This window comes from Nyctereutes procyonoides, unplaced genomic scaffold (genome assembly GCF_905146905.1).
Source record: "Nyctereutes procyonoides isolate TBG_1078 unplaced genomic scaffold, NYPRO_anot_genome, whole genome shotgun sequence".
NCBI lineage: Eukaryota > Metazoa > Chordata > Mammalia > Carnivora > Canidae > Nyctereutes > Nyctereutes procyonoides.
Window position 1 is genome coordinate 60,933,599 of NW_026575121.1, and position 21,252 is coordinate 60,954,850.

The window sequence follows — 21,252 nt, forward strand, 5'->3', positions numbered from 1 at the left end:
TCACGCAGGGGAACAAGCAGGTGCGCCACCTGCCAGGGCTGAGGACCCAACAGGGCAGCTTCAGGGAGGTGCATCGGGGTCTGCACTTTGTCCTCAGAGGAAGCAATGGGGAGGATGGGCATCTAATCCGCCTGGAAGCAGCTTAGAGGATTGTCTTTTTCTGGCACCTGCTCTGTGACCCTGGGCTGGGATTTGGCTGGAGCTGTGTCAGCTGGGTTCCCTGGGCTCCCGGCGAGGCCCCCAGTCACTCTTCACCTATTGGGACGCCTGCAGTCTGGGGAGGGCAGGGGCACAGGCCCCGGACAGTGGGTCAGGCCTCTCGTGCCTAACTCGGCAGGAGGCCAACACCGGGATGGATTTCGGTTCCCTGGAGACGGTGGTGGCCAACTCAGCCTTCATTGCTGCCCGGGGCAGCTTCGATGGGAGCAGTGGCCCATCTTCTCGGGACAGGAAGTACCTGGCTAAGCTCAAGTTGCCTCCACTGTCCAAGTGTGAGGGCCTCCGGGAGAGCCTGGACCTGGCATTCCCAAGTGTGTGCTCAGAGCAGCCCATCGGCAAGCGGCTTTTCCAGCAGTTCCTGGGGGCTGATGAGAGGCATGTGCCAGCTCTGGAGCTCTGGAAGGACATCGAGGACTATGACACTGCAGATGACGACCTCCGGCCACAGAAGGCCCGGGCCATCCTGGCTGAGTACCTGGATCCCCAGGCCAAGCTCTCCTGCAGCTTCCTGGATGAGGGGGTAGTGGCCAAGTTCCGGGAAGGGCCCACGGCAAGTGAGGATGGGCTGTTCCAGCCCCTGCTGCAGGCTACCCTGGAGCACCTGAGCCAGGCACCCTTCCAGGAGTACCTGGGCAGCCTGTACTTCCAGAGGTTCCTGCAGTGGAAGTGGCTGGAGGCCCAGCCTACAGGGGAGGACTGGTTCCTGGACTTCAGGGTCCTGGGGAAAGGTGGTTTCGGGGAGGTGTCTGCCTGCCAGATGAAGGCAACTGGCAAGTTGTATGCGTGTAAGAAGCTCAACAAGAAGAGACTCAAGAAAAGGAAGGGGTACCAGGTGGGCAGCTGACTGTTCACGGTGGTGGGAGGGCCATCAGGCTGTGTCCAGTCCTGCGCGGGGCCCTTTGTGGGCTGGCTCCTCTGACCTTGGGACACCGGGCCCCTCCTATTGGGCAGCCTCCTGATCCTGAACCAAGGGCCTGGCCCCTGGGGCATAGAGGGGGCTGTTCTCAGCTCTGCCACCCTGGCCCAGCACTCTGCACACCACAGGGTTTGCCCTGACCCCTCATCAGAGGCGGCCTTAGAGGTGTTTGTTAGTGTGGGCGGTATTGCATATCCTGCCAGCTGTCATTTTTTTTTTAAGATTTATTTTAGAGAACACGTGTGCACGAGTGGGGAAGGTGGGGTAAAGGCAGAGGGAAAGAGAGTCTTAAGCAGACTCTGAGCTGAGTGCAGAGCCCAACGCAGGACTCAGTCCCATGACCCTGACCCTGAGATCATGACCTGAACTGAAACCAAGAGTGGGACACCCAAATGACTGCACCATCCTAGGTGCCCCTTCTGCCAGCCATCTTGTGTTTTTACCACCATCATGAAATATGGGAACAAGTGTTGGGGGAGGCTGTTGGCTTCCTGGAGCTCTCTTGGCCCTGGCTTGTCTGTGATGGAGAGCACGCTGGGAGTCCAGCCGCTGGGAGTCCAGCCAAGCCTGGTAGCATCCGCCATGCTTTCTCCGGGCCGGAGTGAACCAAGCACATGGGGTTGCTGCATGGGGTCTGCTCTGCATGGGGGTCAGGCTCCGTTGAGGCAGGACAGTGGAAGCTGCTGTTTTGTAGGAACTTGTCTCATCCCATGTGGTTCCTTGTCTTTCCTGCCAATGGAGCACAAATGCAACTTTTGGGGTTAACAGCAGCCACCCAGGGTGCCCGCCCCAGGGCTTCTCAGTAGTGCTGTCCCTTTGGGGCTACGGGACAAGCAGGCATCCCTTCCAACTGTCCACGTGTGGTCTGAACCCAGCATCTTCTGTCCGAGGTCGGGGTCCTCACTGAGCCTAATACTCAGCAAGAGCAACCTGACATCTGCTCCGTAGTGTGGATGCAGAGGGCTCCCAGAACACCAGGATCCCTCCTTCCAAAAGGAATTCTACCCTCCTTACCCAAACATAATTTTAAAAAACATGTTAAATGGACATCGTGAGGTTTTAAAATACAGTTGGAAGATGAAGAGATGCTGCTGGGTCCCTGGCTGGCCACTGCCCAGGGCCTGGAGAGGAGGTTGGGGCCTGGGGTTGCAGTGGGCAAGCTGGCCGGGTGTACCTAAGGCCCGGAAGGAAGGTCAGCACCACACAGGCTGCCATTGCCTGTGCTGGGTCCTCCGGCGTTTTTAAGGCTGGTGGTCTGACTCCTGCCCCTTGCTGGCGAGTCCTCTGTACACCCACACATTTGCACGGCTGGTTGGGGGATGAGTGAGATGTCTGTAGGTTGTTTGCAGTTGTGTGGTGCAAGCTCCTTCAAGTGTGTTTGCATCTATTTTCTGGCATGTGGGACTTGGTCTTTTTGGTGACATCCTGCTTAAACCTGATAATATTCGACATCTTGCTTTTCAGGGTGCTATGGTGGAGAAGAAGATTCTAGCAAAGGTACACAGCAGGTTTATAGTCTCTCTGGCCTATGCATTTGAAACCAAGACTGACCTCTGTCTGGTGATGACCATCATGAATGGAGGCGACATAAGGTAAATGGGGGGGGGGCTGCCCACACGTGTAGAGAATATGGTGACCTGAGGTAAAGCCCTGGGCCCCCATCAACATGCTCCTCCTGTCCCCCAGTGGCTGATACTCTGCAGTCCTATGTGAAATGTGGGACCAAGGGCAGATGGCCCGTGGCTCTCTAGCTCCTGGTGGACCTGAGGTTCATGTGGCCACATAGGGGTGGAGGCAGCAGTAGCACAGGGTGCCACAGGGCAAGTGCTAACTGGGCAGACAGATGAAAGAAGGCTTGGGTGGAGGGCAGGGGTTGAGGACACTGCATTGTGACCTGCTCTTGGGGATGATGGCAGAGCTGGAAACATGACGTGGCCAAGTTCTGGGACCGGCGCTTTGCTGCCAGTGGATACAGTGTCTGGATTTGCCGGGCGTCTGAGGACCCAGCCCTGGACTCTGGAGGATGTCAGGCCACTGGCTTTCAGTAGGGAAAGACCCAGGTGCAGCCCAGGCAGTCTGACTGCTCTTGCCTCCATGCACTGGTCTGTAAAACTAGTGTTCTCGGGGCATTATGGAGAGTCTGTTAATATGTGTAAGAAACCTGAAAGGGTGTCACATGTCACAGATGGGGCCATTGCTGTTGGTGTTCTGTGCAAGCCCCTGCCTCCATTCTGCCTGGTGGATTCAGCTTCATTGAAGATATGTCATGTGTATGTTGGCCATGTTTTCCAGGTGGGAATTCTGAGGCCTTGACTAAGGAACGTTTGTGAAGCCACATGGAGAGGAGAGAAGAGACTAGGAGGTTCATGCAACATGACCTAGAGAGCAGAGACTATCATGACACTGTACTGTACTGCATGCTACTACAGGGCATCACATATACCATACTACACCCCACCATCCTGTACTACACCCTGCCATCCTATACTACACCCCGCTGTCCTATACTACACCCTGCTGTCCTGTACTACACCCTGTTGTCCTGTACTATAACCCACTGTCCTGTACTACTCCCTGCCATCCTGTACTGCACCCCCACTGTCCTGTACTATACCCTGCCATCCTGTACTGCACCCTGCCGTCCTGTACTATACCCCGCCATCCTGTACTACATTCCACTGTCCTCTACTACACCCTGTCATCCTGTACTACACCCCACTGTCCTGTACTATATACCCCACTGTCTTGTACTACACCCCACCATCCTGTACTACACCCCACTGTCCTCTACTATACCATACTACACTACACTGTACTATACTACACCATGCTATAGCACACTGTACTGTACTATACCACCCTGTCCTACACTATATTATACTATACTAAACTGTGCTATGCCACACCATATTACAGTATACTACAGTATATTATACTATATATTGCTACATAGTACTATACTATACCGCACTATACCATACTACTCTACAGTGCATTATACTACACCATACCACACTACACAATATTATACACCATACTACACTGTACCATACTACACTAATACATTATACCAGATTATAGTACACGATAGCACATTATACAGTACTATATCATACTATAGTACTGCTCTGTATTATACTACACCGTTGTCTACCCTCCTACATGTGCTGCACTGTACCCCATCACACCATTCCATACCATACCATCCGTACTATGATGTACTATGCTATTCTGTATTACACTACACTACACCATACTATGCTACTACCCTATGCTACACTATACTACACTATACTTCTCTATACCAGATTATGCTACACCATACTGCACGACATGATATTACAGCATATGACACTCCACTCCACTCTACTAAACCATGCCACACTATGCTACCGTATTATACGGTATATACCGTATTATACGGTTATACCGTATTAAACTACTGATATTATACTATGCCACACTATGCTGCTCCATAATACATCATGCTATACTACATTAAATCATACTACACTACATTGCCATGTACTACTACACTCTACTGTGCTACACCGTGCCGTACCATACTATACTATGCTATACTATGTCTTACTACACTACTGTATATTACACTGCATTATGCCATTCTGCATTACACTGTATTGTATTACACCATACTGCACTATGCTGCTCTCTACTATACTATGCTGTATTATGCCATACTACTCTATGTTACTTTATGCTACACCGTACTACACTATCACACTATACTATGCTACATGTACTACACTGTACTATATACCACACTATACTGTACTACACTATACTCCATCACACTGTATTATGTGATGCCGTGTCATGCTGTACTACATTATACACTTTTGCACTGTGATATGCTGTGCTTAACTCTACCACGCTACATCATACTACACAATATTACACTGTGCTATTCTATACTATCCTACACAATGTTACATACCTTATCTACACTGTACTAAATATACTGCGCTATACGATAATATAAATGTAACATAAAAGCCATTTATCTTGTCATCATGACTGATTTGAGGCTTTCTCTCCTGTTTTCTTGGCCTGCCTCTCACTGATTGCTACCTGACATAAATAGTTTGTTTCCTTTTATTTGTTAGATCTTGCTTCTCTGTAGAAAGTAATAGTGGAAAAGATGAGCAGCACAGTCATAGGAGGAGAGAAGCAGGAAGGAAACCCTACCTACAGCAGGCCCACCCAGGAGTCTGTGCTTGGGCTCGGTGAAATGGCCAACGTGCTTCCATGGACACTGGATTGACTGCTTGTGTTTGAGGGGACTCAGGCTCCCTGCCCCGGGCCCTTCACCATCCTCTGCCCTTCCTCCTTTGGCTGGCAATGGTGAAATGGCTCTGGGGTTCATTTCCTAGCCTGTGCAGACCAGTGTGGGTGAGGTGGGGAGAGCAGTGAGCTCTTATGCCTTGCTCTTCTCGCAATGGTTGTGGTGACAGGTTTGTGAGGACACAAACACCAGCTGCCAGGGCCTCTTGGCACTGCTGCAGGCTCTTCTGGCTGATGCTGGGGCCCCACAGTGACCAGACACTTCGCTGACAGCATGGGATTCTGAGGCTCTCACTGTTTTGGGAGATTTTACTTCCTTAGAAACTGTGGGCATCCCACTTGTTGTCCCAGAGAGTCATGGGCCTCTGTGTGGTCTGACCCAGGTACCACATCTACAATGTGAATGAGGAGAGCCCTGGCTTCCAGGAGCCACGTGCTATCTTCTACACAGCCCAGATCATCAGTGGCCTGGAGCACCTGCATCAGAGGGGCATTGTCTACCGAGACCTCAAGCCTGAGAACGTACTTCTGGATGATGACGGTGAGGCAGCCTCCCCTCCTGGCATTTTCCTGCCCAGCCTCCCCTCACCTGCCAGCTCTCCTCCGTGGCCCAACGGATCATCCATAAGAGGATAGACTGGTCACTCTTTGTGCCTTTTATGGGATTCTCATTAGATGGTAAATAGAGATCTCGGTTTGCTTTATGTCCTTTTAGATACCCTCCCTTTGTGTCTTTAAGTCACACAAATGTGGGGCATTCTTGAAATGGGATTTGGGTGGATTGTGCCCCCAATCACAGTGACAGGTGCTGTCCTCTGCTGGGGACAGGGTGGGGGGTGCTGAGGCCTCGGGGCCCTTGGGTGGGCATGTGCTGTGAGTGCCTGCCCATGGGCATAGGCGTGCCCTTGTGTGCAAGTGTGTGCATGTGTGCAGAGGCTGCACTTGGCTCCTGCAGGTGCTGGGAATCAAAGTGCCCTAGTTCTGTGGAGCCGTGTGTGACCTCAGCCTATGTTTGCTTTCAGGCAATATCCGAATTTCTGACCTTGGGCTGGCTGTGGAGCTGAAGGACGGGCAGACCAAGACCAAGGGCTATGCAGGGACCCCAGGTTAGTGCCCGAGGTCAAGCATGGGGCCACCTCTTTTCTGGGGGTGGGGTGGGCATGAGGCCCTGGGGACTTTTGGGTATCCCCACCCCTCATAGCAAATAGTGAAACCACTGGCTCTGGCCAGGGCATATGCCCAGCAGGTTGTAGCTGCTGGAGGGGCGGCAGTTCTGGCCACAGCCTCTGTGATGCAGCTTCTGCATCAGTGGCTTCCTGGACATTAGCAGAGTGCATTTGTCTTGAGTGCTCAGCCCTGTTGGTCAGAGCCCTAAGGGTCTGCACTACATTGGTCACCAGCCTGCCCTCAAGAGAATAAGACCCCCACTGAGGTGGGCAGACTGGGAGAGCCACCTGGGGTAGCCCCCCTCCATGTGGCCAGGGTCTTTGCAGTCCAAGGGAATCCAGGGTGGAGTGTGAGGCTTGGAGGGGGCTTCTCTTGTCCAGAATGTGTGCATGTGTGTGCACACGTGTCCGTGTGTATGTACGTATGCACACATGCATCTGTGGCTGCATGCAGGCATGTCCATATGTGCACATGCATGTCCATATGTGTATGTGCACGTGCATCAACATGCACACACATGTCTGCATGCATGTGCACACGTGTCCATGTGTATGTGTGTGTGCACACAACACATCCTGCTGCTCCCCCACACCTCTACTCCCCTCAGGTGGGGGGAAGCAGGGCCTTCAAGTTGGGGTGGGCGCAGCAGGCAGCCCAGGGGCAGGGGGACTCAGTGCCATGATGCGGCCCCTACACCTGTGCCCACCGCATATGGGGTCAATGCCCTGCCTTTCCATGTTCCAGAAGGTCCAGGGATGCCCAGCGAATCCTTTCCTGGTTTAATGTGACTTTGGGGGAAATGCTGCCACTGAGATTGGGGCCACTTGGACTGTCTGTGTCCCTGAATCCTCCTGTCCTGTGCTCTGGGCCCCTTTGGGGTTGTCCCTGATGTCATGGAGGGTCTGTCCTCATCTGAGGCTTCATTTAGGGAAGGTCCTATCTTGAGTTTTCCAGATCTTTGGCCTTAGTCTATGACCTTCCAGCCCTGTGTGCGATCATGTGAGCAGAAACACTCTCCACATATTTTAGGGTGATTCCAGTCATTAGGAGAAAGACCCAGAGAATAAGGCACCACAAGCTGGATTCCAAGTAGTCTGATTTGAGCAACACCCGCCCCCGGTGGCACAGAATGCGAGGGCTCTGCCGGCCACCAGAGGGCCCCCTGGCTTTGCCATGGCTGCTGCCTTTCTCTGAGTTGAGGACGCATCTTTTGAGCATTTGGGGCCAGGTGCAGGGTGTGACCTCCAAAGAGGTGCAGCAGATGGGGAGGCAGGTGTAGGTTGGGCTGCAGCCTACTGTGTGCCTCTCCCTGGCCTCTCTGTGCCCTGCCTGCTGGAGCCCCTGGAGCCAAGCCTCTGCACGCAGTCATCGAGCTGTGACCCAGGCACAGAGGACATGTGGGCGTGCCCTCCGAACCCACAGGGTTTCCAGCCCAGACACAGGGCTGAGTCAACGTGAGGAGGAATTAATAACTAGACTGAGTAGTGTTCACTCACTTACTTACTCGCTTGCTTACCTGCTCACTCACCTGCTCACTCACTCACTCACCCACCTGTTCACTCACTCACTTACCTTCTCACTTACTCACCCACCTGCTCACTCACCTGCTCGCTCACTCACCCACTCACTCACTTACTCACCCATCTGCTCCTTCAGGTGACAGATGTTTTCTGTTACTTTGTCCCAGATGCCATGTAGGTCCTTGAGATAGAAAATGATGTGTCAACCTGGACTGAGCTGGGAAGCAGACTAGAGGCCACCCACCCCTGGGATATTTGCTACAGAAATTGATCCCCTCCCTTTGGCCTGGTGAGGCTTTCTCCCAGGCCCTGTTTTAATCTGAAAGTGGTGGTCTGTTAAACATGTCTTTCTCACAGCGTCTGAGCCATCTGGATAATTCCTGAGAAGCGGACCCACAAAGGGGAAATGGGCTGTCAGGGCCAGAAGGGTCTATGGAGTTTGACTCTTGTAGCCTCTTTGGGAAGAAGTGAGTCTGTGGTCACCTCAGCTTGGCTGCTGTTGCCAAGCACATCCCCTCTTAGAGACTGGCTCTGAACTTGGTATATTGAGGCCAGGCAGTACCAGAAATCCACAGACACATCAGCATTGCTTACCTTGGAATGTCTGAAGCCGTTGGGCACAGAAGCCCCGTCCCAACCCATAGCACCTGCCCCTGGTCCCCAGGGAATGGACTGCCCGCCCCTCCTATGTGCTGGCTGGCTTCCGTACAGTGGCAGTTTAGGGAGGTCTAGAGCTTGCTTTCAGGGGTGTGAACCTTCCAAGATGCAGGGCTCCCCACATGGCCCCAGCTCCCCTGATGTGGCACAGACCTGGCATGAGTGCCTATGGGGCAGTGATGGGCATCTGCATTGCTTTTTGGACTGTTTTGCTTAAATTTGTCCGCTGGGCCCTTTTGGGAAGGAGCTGGTAGCACCTGTCTCTGACCATATCCCCCATCACCTGTCTCTGAGCATACCCCCCTAGCACCTGTCTCTGACATGTGCTACATGGCACCACAGGTCACAGTTGCTCTGTGTGGTGAGCAAGGACTGTCTGTCTGGTTGTGTGCCCAGGGTGCCATGGGGGAGATGGGGCTTCACTGCTTATGTGGCGAGCAGTGGTTCTCAACCAGGGGCAGCTCTGCCAGAGGAGATGCTCAGCAGTGTCTGGAGACAGTTTTGGGCATGACAGCTGGGGGTTCTAACTCCCGGTGTGGCCAGGGGTGCTGGTTACCACCTCACAGTATATGGGCAGCCCCAGCACAGAAGGGGTAGGATGGGAAGTCCATAGTCGTGTGCAGGGCAGTGTCAGTTGTGCACCTGCCAGGGCAGGGAGTGCTCACCACCATGCGCTGTGTCTTGCCCGGCAGGCTTCATGGCCCCTGAGCTCTTGCGTGGTGAGGAGTATGACTTTTCCGTGGATTACTTTGCTCTGGGGGTGACACTGTATGAGATGATCGCAGCCAGAGGACCCTTCCGTGCCCGAGGAGAGAAGGTAGGAGGTCTCTCGGGATGTGTCCTATAGCCACCCCATGACCACCATCCTTAGGGGGCAGCTGGCCCTTCCTGAGTGCTAGGCTTCTTGTGGCAAGTCCTTTCTGGGCAGGAGAGGAGACATGGTGGCCTCATCTATTCATATCAGGGAGCGCCCCATGCTAAGATGTGTTTCAGGACCAGCCATGCCTGGGCATCCCCAAACCTCCCCTGAGAGTAGCGCTTGGCACCCCCAGGCCAAGCCAGTCCTGGGAGGAAAGGGGTGCAGGCTTGCCCCCTTCGTGCTTCTGCTGCAGACAGCAAGTTCCCCATCACCCGCGTGTTGAGAACCTGCTCTGACACGGATGGCAGCCTTTCTGAACAGGGGGCAGCAGGCATGGGCTTGCTATGCCTAACCCCTGACCCCCACCGTGCCCATCTCCTGCACCATGTGCCCAGAGTCGGGCTCATCTCAGAGACCACTTGGGTCCAGCTCAGACCACCATAATGAAGCGATGCCATGGTAAAGTGAGTGAGATGAACTTCTCGGTTTCCTGGTCGACGTAAAAGTTGTGTTTACAGCATGCCGTAGTCTGCATAGTGAGCAGTGGCTTTATGTCTAAGAAACAGTCCATGTCCCTTAATTAGCAAATTCTTTAGAGCTGACCGTCCTCAGGGTTCTCAGTGAGCTGTGATCACTGATCATAGATCACCATAACAGATGTAATGATAATGAACACATTTGAGATCTTGTGAGGAACACCACATAACAGAAACATACAGTGAGCATGTGCTGTTGGAAAAATGGTGCCAACAGACTCATGTGCTGCCATGTTGCCACAAACCTGCCATTTGTAAAAAACAGATTTCTCAAGCACAGTGAGAAGAGGGGTGCCCATAGATGATATCTGGGGACCTCACCACCTGCTCAAAACTGAGGGAGCAAAGCCAGCCTCTTCTCATGGGTCAGGTGTGGGTGGGCTTGAGGCTTGGTGGCTGCGGTCAGCCAGGTGGACAGGAACCAGGGTGAGGGGCACCTCAGGGGCAGCTGTGGCAAACAGCAGTGTTTAGACATGCCGACATGCCTGGAGGTCACGTCCCTCTCACTTCACTGTGTGGGGTCCTCTCCTAGCGTGTCCATCCCCAGGCCCACTCTGGTCCTGAGACACGTGTGGAAATAAGCCACGTGCAGTCTCCTGAGAGTGGTGTCTCTGCCGCTCACTCACGGGGTTGCTTGGGGTCTCTGCACATAAGCCTGAACTCGACTAACCCGTTTGCTCTCCTGACATCCACTTGGAAGAGCAAGGCAAGGCAAAGCCATGTGTGGTCTGTGCATGGGGGCCTGGCCTCTGGTGGGGGAGACCCCACGGCCCCGAGCAGAACCCCGGTTTCCTGATGGGCTCGGACAGAACAAGCATGGTAGGCCCACACAGCTCCTTGTCTCAAGTGTCAGACTCGTGGCGAAGGAAAGAAACATCCCAGAAGGGCAGCTGTGGGCGAGCCTGGGTCTGTGACGTTTTTGGAGACACAGATCTAATCTGTGGCAAAAGCAGATGGCCTGTGTTTGCCCGAGCTGGGTGGAGACAGGCCGCCGAGGCACAGGGCGATCTGGGGTCATAGTGGGGCCTCCTACTGGCTGTGCAGGCCCTTTCCCTGGTTGCTGGAAATGGGGGTCTGTGGCAAAGCAGACCCAGAACCAGGCAGCACTGGCTGGCCCTGCTTCCACCCAGTCTCCTGTTTCCTGTTCCCTCCAGGGGGTGAGGGACAGTTATGTAAGTGTGCCCATAGCTCCCTGGGCACCACAGCTGCCTCGACCAGCACTGCGGGGGCCTGTCCTCTGGCTGGAGGTCCTGAGCCCTTTGCGTGGTCATGTGCGCATGTGTCTTCTTGGGAGGCACACTGGCTCAGCCGTACACGGACTCCATGGACTCTGCGGGCTCCGTGTGACGTGGTGTATCCTGCTGTGCAGGTAGAGAACAAGGAGCTGAAGCAGCGGGTCCTCTCGGAGGCCATCAAGTACCCAGACAAGTTCAGCCAGGTCAGCAAGGACTTCTGTGAGGCACTGTTGGAGAAGGACCCCGAGAAGCGCCTGGGGTTCAGAGATGGGACATGTGATGGGCTCCGCGCCAGCCCCCTCTTCAAGGACATCAACTGGAGGCAGCTCGAGGCTGGTACTGTCTCCTCGTCTTTGGATCTGCGGGGTCGAGGGTGGGCTGTTGGGGGGGGTCCGTGCTTGCCTGGCCTGCTGTTGGAAGGTCCTGAGATTAGTGGCGATGCCAGCAGAGCCTCGCCCAGCCACCATCCTGCCCCGATGACCACCCGCCCCCCAGCCCTGTCACTCCACAACCCAGACCTGGGGGTTAACGCACAGGTTTCTCAGGCTGGTAGAGGTTGGATGGGATGCGTGGGGGACATGCTGCTCTGGGAACCGAAGGCCCAGGCCTCTGTGTCAATTCCTACACCCTGCACTTTTGAGGAGCCGTACCCGGGATAGTGTGGGATTCCTCAAGCTGTCTGCTTGGTACAAACTCATTCATTCAACAGTATGTGTTGTCAGGTGTCAGGTGTCAGGTGTCAGGTGCACATGTGTGGACGCAGCCTTACCACAGAGCCTGTAGGAGGCGTGTGAATACGGGACTCCACGCGGGAGCCCTGGGCATCAGATACCCCAGGACAGAAGTTACTTCTGCAGGGAAGGGGCTCTGCCGGGGGAGCTGGTGTGGGGAGGATGGCGGCCGGGAGAGGCTGGGGCCAGGGTGTGTCTGGCATTCTGTATCTGGAGACTAGGGCGCCGGGGATCTTGAGCAGGTTGGAAGAGAAGCAGCTTTGGAAAGAAGGTGAGGAGCTAAGTCCTGAGCTGGGTTCAAGGTGTCCCACCTGCCGCTGATGACGCCTCGGGGAGGCTGGTATGAGAATGCCGGCCAGAGCGTGGTGGGCACCCGGGGAAGCACGTCCAGCCTGACACTAAGGCCCTTGTGTCCTACTCATGCCGCTGGGCACTGGGAAGCCTGTCTGGAGCCACCGGGTCACCTTGGGAAGAGTGGCCCTGCTCACTGAGCATGCGGCTGTCTCTTTTCTTTCGTGGTGTCCCGCATCCTGTGCTTTCTCTCTCCTCACAGGGATGCTGACGCCCCCCTTTGTACCAGACTCACGGACCGTCTATGCCAAGAACATCCAGGACGTGGGCGCCTTCTCCACGGTCAAGGGTGTCATCTTTGACAAGGCCGACACAGAGTTCTTCCAGGAGTTCGCGACGGGCAACTGCTCCATCCCCTGGCAGGAGGAGATGATCGAGACAGGCGTGTTCGCGGAGCTGAATGTGTGGCGCGCTGATGGGCAGATGCCTGATGACATGAAGGGGATCGCCGTGGAGGAGGCAGCCCCAGCGTCCAAGTCAGGGATGTGTCTGGTTTCCTAAACGTGCAGAAAGAGGTTGCTCTGCAGCCCACAGGGGCGAGGATGCCTCTGTGAGCTGCTGGGCGCCCGCAGAGCTATCAGGGGAGAGGCCAGAGTGCACAGAGTCCTGTGCCGCTGAGGAGCCCAGCCCATAAATAGTCCACTTCCTTTCCCCCATTTCACTCAGAAAGATGCCATGGTGGTTCCCACGTGGAATATGCCAGAATGCACGACTCGGGCTCTCATGTTGGGCCGCTGGGGCGGAGGGCTGTTCACATCGGTGGATGCTCCGTTTGTTTCCCGGCACCGTCACTGTGATGTCCCAGAGCCCTGCCGTCTGGGAGATGCCTTCTCCCACTTGGCTCAGGGGTTGGCAGACCACAGCTGGTGGCTCCTGCGCACTAGCAGAGGGGCCTGGGCTGTGCCTGGCTTCTGCCCCCACCTCCCATGCTGGCTGGCTGCTGCCAGGGCCTGCACTGGTCACCCACTGCCCACTGGTGGTGCTGGCACCTGTTGGGTGCTGAGTGGTGTGGGCTCCTGGCTTTCCCTGACCAGGCTGGGCCCAGGTGTCCCAGAGGAGGGGCTAAGGGTGGCTTCTCTCTGTCCTGAGAACATCTCCAGCTGGAGGCACCTGGGCCCAAAGCTGCCCACCCCCTGGGCAGACAGGTGTGCAGGAATCTTCTCTTTCCAACCCAAGCACTTGCTCACCGCCCCACTCTGCCTCCTGGCACAGCCCTTTGTCCAGCTACGGTGGGCTGGGGGCAGCCTCTCTGTGTCCCCAGAGGCAGCAGCACCTATGGGGTGCCCTCCCTTGGCCTCTGGCCACAGGGCATCATCGGCACTGGCCCCTGTGTTTCCAGCTTCACCTTTAACCCCATGGTCCCTGTGTGCTGTATGTGTCCTGATGGGGAGAACATGGTTCCTGTGGTAGCGGCCTCCTGAACTGAGATGTGGTGGCGTCAACCTGGGAATCCCATACTGCACACAGGGCTCGGGTGGGGTGGAACGGTGGTCCAAGGCCTGTGGAGTACTTTCAGAAGGGTCTCTGCCTCGACTAGGGAAGAATTTCTGAGTCTCTACAACCTGCACGCCGTGTCACACACTGGACAGTCAGAGAGCCACGTGATGTGGCTGTGAGACGGAAGACTGTGTGTATGGGGACCATTTGGGAAGAGTGCCCCCAGGAAGATGCCACAGCGTCAAGGAGGCGATGTTGGGACCTGCGAGGGAGTGAGTGTAGGGTCCTCCTACCTGGTTTCAGCACGTGCACTGGGGTTACCCCCTCCTGTCCCAGCTGCCTTGGAGATCCAACCCCAAGTCCCAGGGTGTCCCCACCTTCAGGCCATCAACCCCGAGTGTATGGGGGGGGTCTCCACCCTCAGATTGCAGCATTCAGTATTGGGGCACCCCCACCTCAGGCCTTCAACCCCGAGTGTTGGGGCGCCCCCACCCTCAGGCCGTCGACCCTGAGTGTTGGGGGGCCATTGCCAGCAGAAGTCCGTGTGCAGTCCAGGTCCCTCCACCTTCAGGGAACAGTGGGTCCTGCAGCCCACGGGAGAGTCATGCTCAGGTGCCGGGCCATGTAGGGAGTTGTGTGTGGCACACACAGTTGTCCGGGGTGTAGACACCAGCCAGGTGGTGGAGAGAATCATATGTGTTCTTTGGAAGACCTACATCTGAAGCTTCTACCTTGGAAGTGCCCCTGGACCAGAAAGATCCTTCTCTCCTGGCCAAGCATGTAGCCTGCCACCGGCAAAGAGCGGGGCCTGGTAAGGTGTCCAGTGCTTTCTGGTGTGCAGTCCAGAGCTGCCACCTGGTAGGTCTCTGCAGGCAGGCCAGGGCCAGGGCCAGGGCCAACCACTATGCCCATCCTTAAACCTGGGTGTGACTTCCAGGATGGAAGTAGGTGACGGCCACATGTGTCCCATCACTACATTTTGGTGCAAGAAAGACCCATTTCTGGCTTTTCTAAACCATTTAATGTGTTCTAGGTCCCCATGGCCCAGGACTGGGAGTGATTCCAGCAACCATGTGGGTGGAAGCCTGGCTGCTGCCCAGTAGGCCTATTACTGGAGACCCCTCTTGTGGCAGTGACAGCCACCAGTGGGGACCCATCTGCTTGGATGTCCAGATAAAACACAGGGCATGGGTTGCTCTGAATTTCAGATGAGCAGCAGATATTGTTCTTAGAGGGTGTCCCGAATGTTGCACGGCCTGACCCTACACTAATGTTACGGTGTCATGGGCCGGATCTGGCCTGCCTGGTGCCGATCATCCTCGTCATGTGTAAGGAAGTGGTTACTGTGTTGAACCAGCAGGTCTGTTGGGCGTGTCTCTTGGCCTGTTCAGGAGGGGCCTTTCCCTGGCCTGTGGAGCTCAGGCTGCCCCAGGCCTACCCCCACTCCCTATCTACAGGTAACCCTGCACACACTTGAATGGTAGTCTCAAGGTGCTTGTGGTAAGATGCCCAGCATGTGGAAATTGCAGCTCTTGCAAGACACTCCCACCCTCCCCCTGAGCTCCTGGGGGTCTGGGGAGGGGCAGGTCAGTGCTTGCGGGTTCCTTCCTGGTCTCAGGGGGTCTCTGCTGTGGGTGGTCTTCCAGGCACAGCTCCGTAACCTGGCACAGTCCAGGGGTCTGGCTGTCCCACACGTATGATGGTCCTCCCCTCTGCTGTGGCTGGAGTCTAGGGGACACGCTGCCCGTCCTGGACTGCAGGGCTGCCCCTGACACAGACTCCTCACTCAGCCTCAGGTGGCCATCAGGGCTTCAGGGCTTTGGTCAGTCTGCTGGCTTGTTTCTGGCTGGGGGACTGCCCACACCAGGCCTAAGTGGGAAGCCCCTGCACAGGAGCTTTTGTCACTACCCCTACTGTCCTGCGTGCTGCAGCTGCCTAGGGGTCTTCAGAAACTGGCCTCCACACTCCACGGGGGCTGGCCTCAGGCACTCGGGCATCTATGGCCTGGAATCAGAGCAAGGATCACCTGCGTGGGCGGGGTGTCCAGACATGCATCGCGCTGGGGCGGCCCCCAGGGTATTTCTCCTCAGGAGGAGGCCGGGCAGCGCAGGGCCCCGGAGATACTGGGATCTAAACAACTCAGTGGGACTTCTTGTTTGTGAAAAACAAAAAATGCAGTTTCAATTCTTTCTATTCAAGCAGAAAAAGGCAGAAATAAAAGGCAAAACAGAGGACGGATTCTAGATTATGCTATGAATGCTAGTTATATTCTTTCTTTCCAAGTCACACACACACACACGTCTATGCACCTGCATATGTGTGCTGACACAGCCCTCTGCAGACGCATGCACACACACGATCTGCCTCTGTTCTCATTTCTGTACAACTATCAGATTATAATAATTGCTTGCCACGCCTGTCTTTGCCAGACTTTGAATTCCAAGCACCTGCATTTGCACACCTCCGCCTGACCCTGTCTGGTGCGTTGTGTGGCTTTACTCGGCTGCTCCCAGGAGCTAGAGGTGTTGATAGGCATCGTTCATTCCCTTCTATTGCACACACTTGTTTGAGATGGTGCAGAGGTGGGTGGCACTGTGGCTGCCTTGCACAGAGGCCCCCAGGCAGGCCCTGGGGTTTAACTAGGTGGACAGGAGGTCATGCGGAGCGAGCTGCCAGAGACCGGGACAGTAAGGGTTGCATGTCAGGGAAATGCAGGTGCCGAGTGCTGTATAGACACTGCAGAGAAACATGGGTGCTGTGTCTCATTCCTGTTTGTGCTCCTCTCTCCACCTGCTGCAGGCCCCCTTATGCCTCACTGTGCCCACACCTATGCCAGGTGCTCAGAGATGCCTGTCCACCTGGGCAAGCAAATGGTTCCTCCATGGCCACAGGTGACCTAGGAGTTAGATTAAACCCTTTCTCTGCTTATCCCTGTGTGAGGCCCTTGGGAGCCCCTGGATGAACAAGGCCTCAGACGTGGGTGTTGGTGGGGTTGTGTGGGCTCCTGGCAGCAGGTCTGGCTGGTCCTCACTCTTGCAGGTTCCAATGGCAGTGGTGTTGTTGGCGGCTCACTCAGTGTCCCCAGGCCCTTGCAGGCCAGCCCAGAGGGCTGGGAGCATAAGCCACCTTCCCATTTCAGGACAGCACGAAGCTGACTTTGGTTCTGGGCATGGTGGACTCTCGTCCCCGCCTCCCCCAACCTGTGAGGACCAGCCCCTTGCAGTACATGGGACAGCCCCCGGCAGACTGAGGCTGGGGAGGAGGAAGCAGTAGGCTGGCCCTGGACCAAGGGGATGCCTTCTGCCTCCTGTGACCCAGGCTAGGCTCTAGACAGGCCTCCACCAGGCCCAGGGAAAGCAGCCCCAGGAGGAGTGGCCCTCCAGCCACAGGCACGAAGGAGCCAGCCCTGCGAGGCAGGGCCCCCATCGACAAGGCACACCTGTAGCCTCGCTGTGAGGAAGTGCTGCGTCTCACCCCCCCACCCCCCAGCTTCCCCCTGGTATGGACAGAGGTGAGGGGACCTGGACCCCACCCCACCTGTCAGTAGTGGGGTGGTGCCACTCCCCATGGGGCCCAGGGTCCTCCTATGCCGCCTGGAGGCCCAGGGCAGAATGGAGAGGCACTTCTATGCCCAGAGGCAGGAAGCCCCACATGGGATGGCCAGAGCTGGTGCCACGTGGCTTGGAGGCTGGGACGACCCCACAGGGCTTGAAGCCATGGCCAGAGTGCTATAGCAAGTATTTGTAAAACGTGTAGGGCAAATACGGCGAGAATTCTCAGCAGCCGAAAGGATGGTGCGCATGGGCACCCTACCGACACGGCAGGCGGGACGCGCGGGACACGTCTTCTTGCTGGGCCCCTGGGAGCCTGGGACAGCTGGGCGCCGGCCTTCCTCTGCTCCCCTCACGGCCACCGGGTGTGCTCTCATCTGTGGTCTTCCTAGATGAGCTTCCTCGACGACATGTCTGCTTCCTGAGTGGGTGCTCTGTCCTCGGCTCCAGGGTGGCCGCCTGACCAGCAGGACATGGGCAGCGCATGGCCCAGGCCCACGGGCAGCACACGGTTTGAAAGGCAGATCCCAGTGTGAAAACATGAAGTCAAACACAAACAGGAGTGGGTTTGCAGGCCCTTGCAGATCACATGAAACAAAGACAACAGCTTGCTTTGAGTAGGTGGAAACCAACCCTCAGTCCCCTAGGGATGGGAAAAAAGTGTTTCCAAAGTCAGGCTTCTTGCTCCAGGATCAATGGATGAGAGCCTAAACGGTATCGGGGGCCAGGGCGTGATACAGGGAAATGAGAGCAGACGCCAGGCAGTGCAGCCTATGCCCCCCACCCCTGCCAGGCCTGGCCTGCTATCCCCTGTGCCTGTCCCTTGAGTCAGGAGGCCTGAGGGCAGCTGTCCTTCCCTTGCCTGCCACCACTTGCTACTGAGTCTGTGTGGTCAGCAGGCTGGCATCCAGGCTGTGGAGACACGCACTGCGCACATCGTGTGGCTGAAACAGGAGACCTTGGAAAATCTGTGGGGCCGAATCCAAGGCCCAGAAGGTGCTCTCACTCCTGGAACCATGGATGGGCTTCACGCTCCTGGGTGCTGGAGGCACATGAGCCTGAGACCTTGAAACAGGGTACATCTGGGATGTAGCAGAGTGTCCTGCTTGGGCTCCTTTTTTTTTTTTAAGGTTTTATTTATTTATTCATGAAAGACACACACAGAAATAGAGAGAGAGAGAGAGAGAGAGAGAGAGAGGCGCAGAGATACAGGCAGAGGGAGAAGCAGGCTCCATGCAGGGAGCCCGACGTAGAACTCGATCCCAGGACTCCAGGATTACACCCTGGGCCGAAGACAGATGCCAAACCACTGAGCCACCCCGGGATTCCCCCTGCTTGGGCTCCTTAGAGAGATCATGGTTACCAGCCCTCCTGGCAAAGCCCAGATGGTGTTTTTAATTTAAAAAATTCATGTCTCTGAGCATATCTCCTGTCCTGTTCCACTTCACTCGTGAGGACAGGCAGGCGGGACCTGCCATCTGCCATTTCTCTGGTTGCTCGTTGTCTACATTATTTATCCCCTGAGCTTCATTTCAAGGTCATCTGGTTACAGGAGGGAGTCATGTTTTGCTGTGTGCACACCACTCCCTGGAGAGCAAGGGCCAGGCTGCGTGCACACACGAGCCCCCAACGATTCCCACCTGCCGGGGTCGAGGACAAACCTGAGAAACACACTGACTGCGGATGAGCAAGGAGGCTCTTGGCTCATTGCTATATTTCTTCTCATCCTGCTCTTAGAGCTGGGGGCTCCTGTGTCCTTGTCCCAGAACTGGTGACTCCCAAGTGTCTCTGATCCCTGAGCTGCTGACCCCTATCTGCTTAAACAAACTGGTTTTTCTGCCAGTCAGGCTGATGTGATGGGCCTGTAGCAAGTTCTCCTGCCCTCGATGGGATCCCGAAGGTGAGACAGCTGGGGAGGAAGGATGTGCCCAGCATGTGCCCCGACCTGGCAGGAAGCAGGTGCTGATACTGTTTGGAGTCAGGTTTACACATTTCCTCATCACACATTGATCGTGCGCCTGCCCTGAGATGGACCTACTCTCAGCCAACACTTGCTTCCTGGTAGAAGCGGCATGTATAACGGTCACTCCTGCCCTTTGGAGGGCGGGGTCCTGGCTCCTAGGCCCTGGCTGCCCAGCCAGGCTGTCTGGCCTCAGTGTGGGGCCTCCCTGCAGGCGGGCTGTCCAGGGCAGCATGCATTCCTCGAGTGGCCTGCTCATGCATTTTTAAGTCACTCTGACCATGACTCAAGATACTAAATTCTGAATTCTTCCACTTCCTTGCTCAGTGGCTTCAGGGAGGGGCCCGTGGCAGTGGGCAGGGGGACTGGCAGAGGTCCTTGTGCCTTTTACATCTTGGTTTCTCCAAAGCCTGACCCAGAAAACTGAGAGGCAGTAAGAGAAGAGTTGGGGGGGGGCCAGGACGGGGCCCAAGCCAGTCTGCCCAGCAGGACCGCGAGGCCTCGCCGCCAGTGCCTCCCTCTCACCAGTGTCAGACACGGTTGAGAGGCCTGATGGCCAGGTTGCCCCCGCCCCACTCTGTCCCCCTGTCTGCATGCATGGGCCGTGTGGGCGCCCAGGACAAGGGCTCCTGCCCAGGTGTCACGTGGTCCCATAGTTCAGGGTGGTCCCGGCCGGCAGGCACACAGCCCGCCTCCTCTGACCACCCACCACCGGGTGCAGCCCCGCACCACCGGTCCTTCCCTGCTCCGCCAGCCTCCCGTCTGTCCTGAAGGCCGGCCTCCCCAGGAAGCCCAGAGGCCCGGATCTCAGCGCACAGGGTGGGTGCCCGCGGGGGCGAGGCGGTGCTGGCCGCCAGGGAGGGCGCCGGGGTCTCACTTGGCTGGGCCGTCTGCGGGCCTCGGCGCGGACCGCCTCAGGGGCTGACGGCGCTCAGGGCCCACTCTCAGGAGCAGGGGCAGCGCCCTGACCGTGCGGTCCACCCCGTCATCTGCCCGCCTCCCCCGGCGGCTCGTGCATGGGGAGTTCCAGAACGTTTGCTGGTGGCAGAAATGAAAGAGTACGTTCGATGTCTGCAGTCGGATCAGCGCGTGCTTTCCCCTCTGGAAGACGTCGCGCTTTGAGATTGGGCTGACCTGCCATCAACCAGATACCGCCATTTGGAAAAAGTATTTCAATTCTCGGGCCTGTTTCTTCATCTGTGAAATAATATTGTGGAGATTAAATAAAGCCTCGGGTGGAAAGCAGTGACCGCAGCGGGAGGCGCGCGGCGGCATCCAGCGGGTGAACGCCACCAGCCAACTCGCCTGCCTGTTGGCAGGGCCACGCTCAGGCTGTGGCAGTCCTGGGCCAGGCGCTATGGGGAGCCCCAGTGGCTTCTGGGGGCACGCCGGGCCCTGTGTTCACGTAGGGGCGGTCGGGGTAGGAGACCCAGGGCACTGCCCTGGGCAGGGGAAGGAGGGCTGCCCTCATACATGTTCTCTTTTCCCTCACCCGGTGCTTTTACTAAAGTGGTTGCTTTTTTATATTTTGCAGATGTCATGACTGCTAACATCACAATCTACCAAACTGGTCAGCTGGTGCCGGCTGCTGAGCATGCTTCCCAGAGGAAGGGAAGTGCTGACCCCTGTTAACGCTGGGCTTCGTGTCCTGGAGTGCACAGAACCGTCAGACTCTTCATCGGGGACTGGAAACCTGCTGGGCACTTCCCTGCGGTCAGCAGATCCGTCTGATGCATCCAAACAAGAGACACCATGTGCTCCCCTGAGCCCCCCGTGGACTTCAGTGCCCCCCATGGACCCTGTGCACC

At 56.3% G+C, this 21,252-nt stretch overlaps 1 protein-coding gene across 1 annotated transcript; it reads left to right on the forward strand.

Annotated features, from left to right (window-relative positions):
- Window positions 1-316: 316 nt before the first annotated feature.
- GRK1 (G protein-coupled receptor kinase 1) lies at window positions 317-17,425 on the forward strand. The gene is made up of 7 exons (XM_055336185.1): window positions 317-1,051; window positions 2,600-2,727; window positions 5,824-5,981; window positions 6,463-6,546; window positions 9,477-9,601; window positions 11,549-11,750; window positions 12,699-17,425. Exons 1-7 carry the CDS (start codon window positions 353-355, stop codon window positions 12,995-12,997), a joined length of 1,695 nt encoding a protein of 564 aa, XP_055192160.1. The 5' UTR covers window positions 317-352; the 3' UTR covers window positions 12,998-17,425.
- The last annotated feature ends 3,827 nt before the right edge of the window (window positions 17,426-21,252 follow it).